Source organism: Peromyscus californicus, unplaced genomic scaffold, assembly GCF_007827085.1.
Source record: "Peromyscus californicus insignis strain IS unplaced genomic scaffold, ASM782708v3 Scaffold_16__1_contigs__length_79575227, whole genome shotgun sequence".
In the NCBI taxonomy this organism is placed as follows: domain Eukaryota; kingdom Metazoa; phylum Chordata; class Mammalia; order Rodentia; family Cricetidae; genus Peromyscus; species Peromyscus californicus.
The window spans coordinates 41,271,478-41,285,464 of record NW_026294458.1 but is presented as its reverse complement, the minus strand read 5'-3'; the positions used below and the strand labels follow the sequence as shown (position 1 = coordinate 41,285,464).

The following is a 13,987-nucleotide window of genomic DNA, read 5'->3' as shown; positions in this document are numbered from 1 at the left end:
AGTTTATACAAATTTGTAGAAAATGAAAGTAGTTATTAAATGCTAGAAGGGGGTGGGTGGGGCATTACTGTGGATGAAGCGCCCTCTAGTGGCGGAGAGTAGTGACTGGCGAAGGACACATCAAGATGAAGAAAACCAGACCACACCAAGACTTGAAGCTTTTCCCAATCGAGACTGCATGTACAAGCAGAGAATGCGTGAGAAAAGCCAGCGATACAAACGGGAGTGTGGATGCAGTTAAAGGTCCTATAAGGGCTACACACCTTGTGCCCCAACAGTTTTGGGGCTTTCCTTCTGCTCACTAACCCTACTTCCCCTCTTGCTGTACTTTTTCTTTCTTCATAAACTGTCTACTTTCCTTTCTAACCGCGTGTCCCTAACCGCGTGTCCCTGGTACAACCCTCGGCCTGGGTCCTAAGAGCCTGGGGTCAGTCCGGTTTCCTCTGAACCAGCACCAAGCATGCTTTTCCTTCTTTCTCTCTTTTTCGGATGTCCTATGTGCCCCCGACCCGTGGCGGGGAGTTGGTTCTCACTCTTGGAGGCCCTTCTCCTCTCCCCCACAGCTGCTCACACTGCTTGCCAACTTCCTCTCTGCTCTTCTCCACCTCCCCGACTCTGCAGCTGTGGAGATTTACAGTGCGCCTGCCCCGCTGTTTCCTTCTCACGCTCTAATAAAACCATCCTAGGGCTCTGCACTTTTATTAATGAGACAGGAACTAGCGTTTCCCTAGCAACGCTTTCTTCGCCACACTTGGTTGAAAATGAGCGGTTTTCATCTGTGAGCACTGGCTGTAATTCGCCTATGGCACTGGCACTTTCTTTTCTGAATTTAACCGAATTCTTCTTTTCAACAAGTAAAAAGAACCACAATGGTTTGTCCATTTTAACACTGTATCTATCACTGTCATACAATTTAGAATTCTAATGTTTGAATGAATAATCAGGAAAAAAAAAACAACCAAGATTACAAATGTATAGAAAGCAGAGGTTTTTGTTTTTAAATGAGAATGTTACTTAAAGTATTTTTTTTTTTAAGTATTTGTTTCTACTCAAAAGTTCTGTTTTTGTTTTTTCCTTTCCTCTATCAACTCTCCTGCTTGTAAATTAACACATAAGCTGAGTAAAAAAGCTTGTTTGCTGCTGTGGTGTAATAATTTCTAGAAGTGATAAGCTTGAGAACTGTGTGCTTGGTTGATGGGGTTCATGAGGGGCATCCTACAGAGCAGCGTCAGGCTTCCATGTACCGGAGAACAGACTTAGGTACATGCAAACTTTTCCTGAAGGAGAGAAGTTTTTTTTTTTTTTTTTTTTTTTTGATGAGTTGCAAAAATACAGATAAAGTCAGTGAGCTGGAGAGCTGGAAACCCTGAGTTGAACACAAGAACCCCGCACCAGGTCACAGTATCGGCCTGCTCTGCCTACCTTTGGTTACATTGGGAGTTACAGTCGTATTTTTGATATCAGGAGTGGCAGTTGTCTGTGCAGTCCGTGCAGGAAGTTCATTCCTACTTCGAGGTTGAAGTGCTTGAGTAAATTTAGGGGCACGACCTTGAAAAAAATTTGGAGAAATCTTTATTTTTTTTTATCATTAGCAACTTGATTAAGGTAAGTACATTTTTATAATGTTTTAGATATATTTACAGGACATTATGTCATAAATCCATTAAAAGCAGGCATACCTTTACCTAGTTTGGGATGAGCTGTAGTGTTCTTGAGGTTATTGCTGTTCCGAGGTGGTGGAGGCTGAGTAAGCTTTGGAAGACGGCCTTAAAAATGGTTTAGAAATGTTTATACATATTGCTTTAAAAAAAAATCATAGTTTAAAAAGACTAGTATTACATGGTCATTTCCTAAATCAATTCTGCAGAGAAATTTTAAATCTCAGAATCCAGATCGATAATTATACTCTACATTAAATGCAGAAAAAAATAAGATTTTCCAGCTTTTAAATAATCATTAATAAACAATCTTAGAAGAATACTGGAAAGCAGAATGCTATTGAACTCCATAGGTGTTAATTCAACATATGCCATATTCAGTGCATTTAATAAGTATGTATGGATAGCCAAGTATGTCGGGCACAGTGGTAATTTTGTGGGATTTAAGAGTAAATAACAGCCAGGTGGTGGTGGCTCATGCCTTTAATCCCAGCATTTGGGAACAGAGGCAGGTGGAATTCTGAGTTCGAGGCCAGCCTGGTCTACAAGGTGAGTTCCAGGACAGCCAGGGCTGTTACAGAGAAACCTTGGTTTGAAAAACCAAACAAAAAAATAAAAAACGGAGAGTAAATAACATTAAAATGTTATAAAATACTGAGTGAATTATTACAGTTTTTAATTACTTGAAAATCAAAGGTACTTATGCTAAGGCTGCTGTTCAACTCTCCAGTGCGCGTACCTCACCACACAAAAGCTGATGATGAGTCTTTCGGACCAAAGTCAGAATGATGCTGCCTTTTCATTTGTGTTTGTAAACCATTCTGACATGCGACTTTTTAGCAGGAGAGCAAATGCGCAATTCCTACCAGAGAGGACTTGGAAAGGTTTCAAATACAAAGAAAAGGTATCTACTTGAAGTGACAGACATGACCATTACCCTGGTCATTACATCTGCATACATGTACAGAAATGTCACAGTATCCCATACTCGTGGTTACTAAAGTTTCAGTTAAGGGGGTAATTTAAAAGGGAAACAGTGCAGACCACTGCTACACACACTGACTCTTTACCTTTGAGAATATACTGACATCCAAGCAGTTCCACTTTCATGGCAATTTTCTGTTGCCACTGGACAGGGTTCACTCTAATGAAACGTGCAATAATTGGTGGCAAAAAGTTATTACGAACATCCTTGTGATAATCTTTGTTTCCTTGAAATATCTTTAAAAAATAACAAAAATTGGTATTTTACATCAAGAGAGACCAGAACTGGACTGCTCCACTTAAGCATGTTCAACAACATCTGTAAAGTATGACAACAGAACAGACTTCTTAGAAAATGACTTAATTACAATTGAGAAAACAGTTATTAAGAAGCTGCGCATCTTCCAGTGGAATTTATATGAGGGAAACACTACTATAAAAATGCTTTTAGTACGGCTTAAGAACTGAACAGGCAATGTGGGAGAAGTTTCAATTGCATTGACACAGTTAATTGTATCAACAAACTATGAACCCCAGTCCCTGTGGAATTAACAATTATTTAAACACATTGATTTTATTTTTAAAGTGAAGAAGAGCTGATCACACAAGGGACTGGTCTCACCGCTTTACTCATGTACATTACTTTCTCCCTAGGCCAGACCTGAACACAGACTAGCAGGCGTAAAAAAACCTATACCTCCACCTGCTGGACCAACTGCATTATAGCATCCCCTACGTCACAACCCGGGTTTTCATTACTTGTTGCTTATGTGAAGTAGCAATAACTCTGAAACAGTGTTCCATCTATATAGTGACTGTAACTAAACAGATAAAAATGCATTATATAAACAATCTCTTTTTTTGTTTTTTTGTTTTTTTCAAGACAGGGTTTCTCTGTGTAACAGCCCTAGCTGTCCTGGAACTGGCTCTGTAGACCAGGCTGGCCTCAAACTCACTGAGATCCACCTGCCTCTGCCTCCCAAGTGCTGGGATTAAAGGCGTGCGCCACCACCGCCCGGCTTACATAAAAAATCTTTAAGTAAAAACATGATTTAAAGTGATTATCTCATTCACTCAACTTTTTCAAGCAAAGGTATTTTATACTCCATCAGCTCTTATTTATAAAGTATTTTCATGTACTTGCCACAAATGATCTCCAAGGCAGGGCACAGAAAGAGTGACCCATAGAATAAAAGTGGCCAGCGGCAGGGAGCTGACTTGACTGAGTCCTCTGACTTAACCACAGGGCTGCACTAAGTTAAGCAGGGCCTTGCTTTCCCCTCGTGCCAAATCAGCGAGGTCCATTCTATGATTACCTAAGGTGAGAACACGCACATACCGGACAAGCCAGTCCCAAGTATGATAACTATTTCTCTTGGCCCATCCATATGTGACTTTTGAAGATACATTAAGATCTGTTATTTTCTATAAGGTTTGCTCTGAGCATCCAATAACTTCCACTTCTGTAAACTTCAATGATTTTCCCAGACACTGCTCTGAAACAGAATACAGGCAGATACTTGCAGTTTTGTTATTAGTGAACAGGAACTAACTGAAACATCATTTCTGGACAAAATTGGCGAAGGCTGGGGATGTAGGGCAGCTGTAAGAGTGCTTGCTTATGTGCACAAAGCCCCAAGTCCTGTCTCCATCACTGCATAAAACTGGCTATGGTGGAACATGTCTATAACCCAGCTTCCTGGTGGCAGAAGCAGGAGAATCAGAAGTTCAAGGTCATCCTCAGCTACAGGCTAAGCTATATGAGACCCTGCTCAAAAATGCTATAGTTGATCTACCAACATTTACTGAGAATCCGGTCCACAGGGAGGTTTGTAAGATGCCCTTAGGAAAAAAATAAAAATAGAGGTAAAAAACCCTACTCAAGGAGTATGTCATATGGGGCATTATATCACAGAAATTCTTTCATTCTCCTCCTCACACAAACACATACAAAGATGGTGTAATATTATAAAGCAATAGATTATGAAATTTTAGGAGATATATTGATCATGTTTTCTGGAAAGAAAATTTAGGCTCTGTATGTATGTGCAGACTTAAAAGGAATGTGAAAACAAATATATCCATTACCCAAGAAATGAGCAGAAGGATAGATTTGAATCAGAAGACAGACTGCTGTTTGATGCCAATCAATGTAAGAAGTCCTCTTCTGTCTGTAATGGAGTGACAGGAACTGGACCTCAGCCATAAACAAGTGAGAAACTGGGAAAGTGCATGACAGTAGTTCTCAAACGCTGGGCAACAGGCAGCAGAGGCTAAGAACCACAGAGAAGGGGAACAGACAAGGTAAGCCCTGCTCTTCAGTGCTGACTGGTGAATTTCCAGGTCCCAGGGCAAGAGTATCCCATAGGGAACCTGCTGCTCTATGGGTGGAGTAGACAGAGCCAGAGAGCATGAGCCCCACGGACACCTAGAATTCCTGGGGCAGAGTTTAGCAGAGTAAGGAGCTGGAAAGGAACAGATGAATGACAGACAGCAGGAGTGGATGAGCTAGACAAAGGCCAGTAGGGAACTTCTGCAAGGGGACTTGCCTTAAGTCTTCAGCCACAAGCAAAGACACAGCTTAGAGTCAGAAAAAGAACTCCACGACTAGCAGAACCACCTTAAAATGACAGGCTTCGAAACACTCCACATCTCCAGTACACACCATGGAGAAGTTTCATAACACACGGGATGATGTCTCAGTGGTGGCTGGCAAGTTAGAACCCAAAGCTGCTCATTCCTGCCTAGCAATATTTAAAATCAAGACCTGAATTGAAAAAAAAATATTTTCTAATGGCTTAACTGCATCCCAGAATAAAGCTCAAACACATATAAAAGATTAATAATGATAATAAAAACACCCAGCAGCAATCAGTGGCATAATGGCTGGCATTGTGATAGGTAGGGTAAAGCACACCATAAGCACACCAAAAGAGTTATAGGCTCCATGTTTCATGTACCTATGAAGAAAGACATGAAAGAAAAATTCAAAACTCAAGGTGAAAATAAAGAAGGAAAATATAGTATTGGCGTTAAAATGCAGTAGACAGGGCTAAAAGATTAGACACTGCAGAAGAATAAGACAATGGAAAGACAAAAAAAAATATGAACTCTCCAAGCTAAATCATGAAGAGGTAAAAAGATTTTAAGGAAAGAAAAGAAGATCAGAGCACCAGTGCCACTGTGAGATCGCCTCAAGAGATTATGCAATAAGTGGGATGAGAAAGTATTTGAAGAAAAACACTGCACGTCTCATTGACAGAAAATGCCGTCGGTGCCAACTCCACACAGCATTGGTCTTCCTTGGGGACAGATTCCTCCACTTCAGATTCTCTCAAGGATCACAGGCCAGGAACCTGGGAGTGGGACAAACCCCCGGGTGAAACACTTCCACCTCCTCTTCCAATTTATCACCTGGCTGGCCAATTCCAGTGTCTCCACCATCTTTTGTTAACTAAGACAAAAACGTCATAAGCATCATTGGAAATTATGGGAATTCTGCATGTAGGAAAAACTGATTTTTCCTGACACAGAAACTGGCAAGGTGATCTTAAAATGGCCTTTCAATGTACTCTTTCAATGGCTCTTTCGCCCTTCCCTCTTGCCTATAGTTGAAATCAGAGAAGGAAGTTAAGGTTTCATCATTTAATGACTTTAGAAAGACAAGAAATTGAATGTAACTGTTTAGAAGTTCTTACTTTGTAGCCAAAATACTTAGATAAAAATTCAGTAACAAAAATCAGTACTTATCATACAATCACAAAGCCCTGGAATCACCGACAATTTTCTAAGCCTATTCCTAAGGGGAGGACAGTAACAAACAGTACCTAGAATACCCAGAAGAGAGCAGTGTAAGACATGATATTTAAGTATGAACTAGAGAGCTTCCATAACTTCCAGCAAAGGCCCACTTTACCTTGTCCTGCTCCATACCAGGTTCTCGGTACACAGTCCATTTCTGTCCATCGTCACTGTACAGAACTCTATAGGCAGACACATAGTAATTGTGTTCTACCATGGTAGATCCAGTGGTTACAATACCTGCGGAATAAAGAGTTGCTTTTATTAGTGCACAGGCACAGACTCCCAAAGTCAGCTACAAACCCCTACGACACACCCTGCAAGCATTCCTGCCTATGGCTTGTTTCCATCTCTGTGGGCAATTTTCATCATATGGTTACTAAGCCCTTGGCTTTGCTCCTTTAGAGAGACAGGAAGAATTCTGGACACATACAAGGGAAGAACTCCTGTGCCTTTGCAGCTTGTATGCACACCATTGGAAGATACATTTCAACTACTAAGAAAGATTTTCTGGGAAAGAAAATGAAGCATGGTGATTGGTATTTTCAGTGGCAAGGCAAAATGAATCTTTTAATAAAAGTCTTAGAAGATACATTTCAACTACTAAGAATGATTTTCTGGGAAAGAATATTAAGCATGATGATTGGTATTTTCAGTGGCAAGGCAAAATGAATCTTTTAATAAAAGTCTCGAAACCAATCTCAATTATCCTGATCGCTGCTAAGTTCACCTAAGTTAAATTTATACTCAGCACATACGGAATATAAGTTACTTCTAGCATTTAAAATGCATTCTCCTTAACTATAAATTTCTTAATAACCGTACGAGACTACTATTTTAGAAGTCTCAAAGATCATTTTTACTGAAACTCTACCTTAAAAGGATCCTATCAAAATAAGATGGAACTATGAAAAATTAAAAGCAAACTCCTCTTTTGGCAACATTTATGAAAGCACCCCATTAACGTTAGTGCCCGTGAAGAAAACGGGAGCTGGGGCTGTCGCGTTCAGTGGCCTGACTCCTGAGTGTAAAAGCAGCGCTGGCTGTGCTGCAGGAAGCCACGGCTCCTCCCTCACCCGTGATCTTCTTCTCCCGACTCAGGTCCATCTGCAGCCACTGATGCTCGTCCGTGGGAAAGGCAGCCCAGGGAGGCCCGGGTTTTTTCAGCCGGGCTTTCTCCGGTCTCCAGCTGTGTTCCTGGCCCGTGTGGTCAGTCCACTCCAGCACAGAAGATGCTGTTATCTGGGCGTCGGCAATCACCCCAGACGCCATCCCCAGAGTCCCATAACAGCCTGAAGTAGAGAGGAAGATCATCTGGTTTCTAGAGGTAAATGTGAAATCTCTACAACAGTGCTTACTGGAGGCCTGGATTGCACAACTGGGGAACGGCTTCCTGGGCCTTCGGGTCCCAATGGAAACCTACAAACGTGCAGTCACCCCTTGTTATCTATGGGGGACCAGTTCTGAACATCCCATGCTCCCTGGCAGATACTAAAATCTGCAAACACTCAAGTCTTTTATATAAAATGGGATAATACTGGGACACAGTGTGCTATCTGTCAACTTTAAGTCACCTACTTAAAATGCCAAAGAAAATATAAATGTGATGTATACAGTTGTAACCCTATATTGCTTAGGGAAAAACAACATGGGGAAAAAGTCTACACAGCACCGAAACATGATTTCCTCTAAATCTTCCCAATCTGTGGATATGTAAGTCATGGATTTGAGGGTCGACTAGATGTATTTACAAGCATTAGCTGTTAGTCTGTGGAGATACACTATCCTGTCTCTGGGGTGCCCAGCTGGCTAGAAGACAACTTCCTCCTGGACCTCTTCTAGGTTTTGCTTATTGGTGTATCTTCTGTGCAGCCTTCCCTGTCTGACTTCAAACTTTCAGACGAGTGGAATGAACGAATTCTTTCTTCAGACAAGTTCAAATCATGCTCTCAAAGGGATCAAACTGGCTTATAATCACCCTGTGACTGGTGAACTACCGATTTAGTCTTTTCTTTACATAATTAGGTCTCTTATTTTACTCATGGTGTTCTCGAAAGTAAATGAGAAAGAACAAACAATTCAGCAGTCACTGGGTGCCTGATGGTGCTCAATACCACATTAGCTGTTACGCAAAGATGAAGGTCCAAGTCCATGGAAGGCTTACCACTTGTCTTAAATGTAAACAGACTCGGAGATAAATAGTCCCTGAAAGAGAGAAAGGGTCTCATGTGATACTCAATTACCATGTAGCTTCCTTATAGTCATCATAGTGAAATACTAATTTCTCCTGTTGTTTAAAGGGCTAAGAAGAGTCCATGACTACAAATCAGACAACACGCATTTAAAAAGGTTTTTTTTCCTAAGTAGAACAACTTGTGAAATTACCATGAACATCTTTTTCTGTAAGTCTAGCATCTGGGTTCACACATAATTGCACAAATTGCCTTGTAACCTTGAATTCTTATTTTATTTCTTTTTCATGAAATAAATACATCAAACTTTTTTTCTCTGTAATTCTGTCAAAGAACATGAAGAGGTATGTTTTCAGGGAATGAGGTGAGACTCAAGTGTCTTGGTAAGTACACAAGAGTTGGCTACTGGCAAAGAGACTGCATTTCCCTTAGAGGAAATCAGCCTGTCCGAGAGTGAGCTGCGCCCTCACATCCGGACTTCAAAGGAATGGGCAGAATGGATGAGCTGATGAGGATGGACGGTCAGACCAGAGAAGAACTTGTCCTGTTACAGGACAGAAGGACACGTAAGAATGCAGGAGACCTGGAGGATGTTCAGTTACACTCCTGCCCTTAACACAGTGTTCAAATAGTCACAAGAGGACGCAAATTATTATTTGTTTGAGATAGGGTCTCCCTCATCAGCCTGTGCTGGCCTTGAATTCACTAAATAGCTCAGCTTGAAGTGTGAACTCCCAATCCTCCTGCTTACATTGCCTACGCCTGGGAACTGCAGGCACGCACCACCACACCCATCTTGTGTTCCATCAGAAACCTACAAACATGCAGTTGTCCCTTGATGTCTGTGGAGACCAGTCCCAGACATCCATCCTGGCCGATATCTTCAAATGTCCAAATACCTTATGTAAAATGGTATAATATCGGTATATGGCCTACTATCTGTCAACTTGAAGTCATCCCTGGATTACTTACAATGCCAAAGAAAATATACTTTCTTACATATGAAAGAGAAACTATACATGCCTCCAAACTTTAAAGGAGAACACAGAAAGGGATGAAATGTGCATAAAATCATATAACAGAAAACAAAAGGCAGGTAGCAAGTCTCTTTTGCATGGCAACGGGCTAATAATGTTTTCTATGCAATTAAAAGACTGTGGATAAAATGAACAAACAGAATGAGTGGAGGAGACATGTTTTTGTTTGTTTTTAGAGACAGGGTTTCATTGTGTAGTGCAAGCTGGCTTCAGAGTCATAACCCTCTGCGTCTGCCTTCCCCATTCCAGGAATACAGCCATGTGCCCACCCGCCTGGCCACTAGACGGATTTTCAAAGAAAAGTTTGTTGCTACTCTATCACGTTCTTAAAGGAAGCAGGCTGCAGTTAGCCTCAGTACAGCGCCTGCAGGACTAAGCACACGGGAGAAGCAAGGTTTTAGAAGCAGACTGCTAATACTGTATTTTTATTTACTGTTTCAACTGGCCCTGATTTGGATGCCTCGTTTATGTCTTACAAAATACCTGAATATTGTAGAGATGAACATCCATATTCATTACTCTTTTTTTTTGTTTTTTGTTTTTTTGAGACAGGTTTTCTCTGTGCAGCTTTGCCGCTTTCCTGGAACTCACTTGGTAGCCCAGGCTGGCCTCGAACTCACAGAGATCCGCCTGCCTCTGCCTCCCGAGTGCTGGGATTAAAGGCGTGCGCCACCACTGCCTGGCCTTCATTACTCTTTTGTGATGAGGAGCTTTCCAATACTGCCTCTGTTTTATGTCAAAATCTATTTTCTAGTAACTATGTCAGTTAGCCTCAGTCCACTCTGGATTGCACAAACTGCAAGGACCATGGTTTTATCTTCTGAATTTTATCTTCACAGAAAGTACGATCTCGTCCACAAATTCCTAGACTCTTATTCCAGACTATTTCAAAGGTGAGAAAAGCTGCAGCGGTCACAAAGGGCGATGTTTGTACAGCAGAACAAGGTAAGCAGCGCAGAATAGCCGAGCCACCGGGAGGGACATCTCCACCCTGCTGGAAGGCACTACAGGCTGTGTGTGCGGTGAGCTCCAGGTTTTCAGTTTCTGTGAGCTGTCACCCACACCTCCTTTGACTAATTTTTGTTCCGGTAAGGAAGCTGTCACCCTATTCCTGTAAGAAACCCCAATAAACCTCATTGGTTCACCACACCGGACTTTGGTGCCGTCACTGGTTGTCGCTCTGGTGGACATTTATGTCTCCCCACCTCCCAGCATGCTTACTACAAAGAATGTGCACTTACACCACGGAGGTGACGTTGTTAGCCAAAGAGCTTTCATAGTATGGGGTACCTTTGCTAATCACAACACTGATCTGGCCACCCAGGACGTTTGACACTACTCCTGCATGGATTCCAGCCATGCACAATGGCGAAGACTTGAAAAAACAAAAAACAAACAAAAAAAGGCAAGTGAACTTTTCTTCTTATTATTCATAAACAAGATACTTGTACTTTTTCAAGAAATCAGCTGATCTGGGCAGCTGCTCACAAACACAGGTTATTGTAACAAAACACATTTTAGCAGAAGAGTTAGGTTTTACTCTAAAGGTATCATTTCAAACACTTGAAAAGACAGAGATGCATCTTGGGACAACCAGGTGACATCCTAAGCATTTCCGAGTCTAAAACAACAGTATACCCAGCAGTGAAGTCAGTCTGTATTCAACTTACATCTCTGTACCCATGAGGAACTGTTCCAGATATTTCAGCAAAAGGGAGCAGACAGCCAGCTGGGCAGTATTTACTGAGAATGAAAACACGTGACAGATTACAGAGTGCTCGCTTCCTCCGGGAAAATACCCCAGAGAGAATCCCATACACCTCATGCACGCTGATTCAGTTCAGTGTAGAGCACAACCTCACATGGCAGAGAGCCGAGCCTTGTTACAAAGCCCGTTCAGACTTTCTTCCACCCACACACACTGAACATACCGACAAAAATGTTCTCACAGTCTACAACTCCTTGGTTATTTTCCTTCATCATGAGCAGTAGACATCCTTCTTCTCTAGGACCTATCTGCCACGTCCCACAGGTTTATGCCAATGTCCTCTATGTTGTCTGTTGAGGTCTCTGACTTATGACCAAATAAAATATGGTCCTGCCATCTGAGTCCACATTCCAATGGCAGGAGAAAACATTCAGCCAGTACTTATACAGATGTTTGGGGTGGAGGAGGGGATTTTGAAATAACTGGGAGAATTGTTATTAGTAAAATACATACATTCAGCAAATTTGCTATGTATGAGGGAACACCCTGAGTATCTCAGGTAATCCACACAAGAATCCCATGTAGGAGGTACTTTTATTATTATATTTCCATTTTACAAACATGGAAAGTAAAGAACTGTGCACCTAGGTCACAAAGCTAGGCTCCTCTTACACAGGGCTTGCCACAGCTTATTTGAGCTGGTGGATGTCACCAAAGTAAGTCACTGATGGGAAATTCACACCAGAAGCTAGAAAGAGCATGGCCCTGAGACGGGATGCTCTGGTGTGCTCCTGAAAATGTGCAGTGAGTACAAGAAAGGCCAAGGACAGGAGCAAGATTCAGATCCTGCAGAAAGCTTGTGGGCTATGAAGTAGGGGATACATTTCTAAAAAGAAATCGGAAGTCAGTAAAGGATTGTGACAGCCTACATGTGGAACCCAGTGAGTAGCTTCTTAGAAAGGTTATTCTGGCCTCTAGGAAGGAAAGAGATTATAAGGACTCATGAGTGAGAGCTAGGGGATCTCAAGGGAGACAGTATGGATGGAGCTCAGTCAGGGGAAACAGTATGGATGGAGTTCAGTCAGGGGAGACAGTATGGATGGAGTTCAGTCAGGGGAGACAGTATGGATGGAGTTCAGTCAGGGGAGACAGTATGGATGGAGTTCAGTCAGGGGAGACAGTATGGAGCTCAGTCAGGGGGAGACAATATGGAGTTCAGTCAGGGAGACAGTATGGAGTTCAGTCAGGGGGACAGTATGGAGTTCAGTCAGGGGAGACAGTATGGATGGAGTTCAGTCAGGGGGACAGTATGGAGTTCAGTCAGGGAGACAGTATGGATGGAGTTCAGTCAGGGGGACAGTATGGAGTTCAGTCAGGGGAGACAGTATGGATGGAGTTCAGTCAGGGGGACAGTATGGAGTTCAGTCAGGGGGACAGTATGGAGTTCAGTCAGGGGAGACAGTATGGATGGAGTTCAGTCAGGGGACAGTATGGAGCTCAGTCAGGGGGACAGTATGGAGTTCAGTCAGGGGAGACAGTATGGAGTTCAGTCAGGGGAGACAGTATGGAGTTCAGTCAGGGGAGACAGTATGGAGTTCAGTCAGGGGAGACAGTATGGATGGAATTCAGTCAGGGGAGACAGTATGGATGGAATTCAGTCAGGGGAGACAGTATGGAGTTCAGTCAGGGGAGACAGTATGGATGGAATTCAGTCAGGGGAGACAGTATGGATGGAATTCAGTCAGGGGAGACAGTATGGAGTTCAGTCAGGGGAGACAGTATGGATGGAATTCAGTCAGGGGAGACAGTATGGAGTTCAGTCAGAGAGACAGTATGGAGTTCAGTCAGGGGGACAGTATGGATGGAATTCAGTCAGGGGGACAGTATGGAGTTCAGTCAGGGAGACAGTATGGAGCTCAGTCAGGGGGACAGTATGGAGTTCAGTCAGGGGGACAGTATGGAGTTCAGTCAGGGAGACAGTATGGATGGAGTTCAGTCAGGGGACAGTATGGAGCTCAGTCAGGGGGACAGTATGGAGTTCAGTCAGGGAGACAGTATGGAGTTCAGTCAGGGGAGACAGCATGGAGTTCAGTCAGGGGGACAGTATGGATGGAGTTCAGTCAGGGGAGACAGTATGGAGTTCAGTCAGGGGAGACAGTATGGAGTTCAGTCAGGGAGACAGTATGGAGTTCAGTCAGGGGAGACAGTATGGAGTTCAGTCAGGGGGACAGTATGGATGGAGTTCAGTCAGGGAGACAGTATGGAGTTCAGTCAGGGAGACAGTATGGAGTTCAGTCAGGGGAGACAGTATGGATGGAGTTCAGTCAGGGGGACAGTATGGATGGAGTTCAGTCAGGGGGATAGTATGGATGGAATTCAGTCAGGGGAGACAGTATGGATGGAATTCAGTCAGGGGAGACAGTATGGAGTTCAGTCAGGGGGACAGTATGGATGGAGTTCAGTCAGGGAGACAGTATGGATGGAATTCAGTCAGGGGAGACAGTATGGAGTTCAGTCAGGGGAGACAGTATGGAGTTCAGTCAGGGGGACAGTATGGATGGAGTTCAGTCAGGGGAGACAGTATGGATGGAGCTCAGTCAGGGGAGA

The 13,987-nt window shown here is 42.9% G+C and overlaps 1 protein-coding gene across 2 annotated transcripts in view; it reads right to left on the bottom strand.

Moving 5' to 3' along the window:
• The window catches only part of Dcbld2 (discoidin, CUB and LCCL domain containing 2), a 67,260-nt gene that overhangs the window by 11,335 nt on the left and 41,938 nt on the right, over window positions 1-13,987 (bottom strand). Inside the window, exons 5-12 of one of the 2 annotated variants that reach the window (XM_052740930.1) lie at window positions 11,343-11,415; window positions 10,914-11,047; window positions 8,608-8,648; window positions 7,520-7,735; window positions 6,559-6,683; window positions 2,729-2,879; window positions 1,686-1,766; window positions 1,423-1,548 (exon numbers count right to left, since the gene is read on the bottom strand). In XM_052740930.1, coding sequence (XP_052596890.1) covers window positions 1,423-1,548; window positions 1,686-1,766; window positions 2,729-2,879; window positions 6,559-6,683; window positions 7,520-7,735; window positions 8,608-8,648; window positions 10,914-11,047; window positions 11,343-11,415 — 947 coding nt within the window. Of the gene's footprint in view, window positions 1-1,422; window positions 1,549-1,679; window positions 1,767-2,728; window positions 2,880-6,558; window positions 6,684-7,519; window positions 7,736-8,607; window positions 8,649-10,913; window positions 11,048-11,342; window positions 11,416-13,987 lie in introns of both variants that reach the window. The other variant, XM_052740929.1, reaches the window with a different exon arrangement.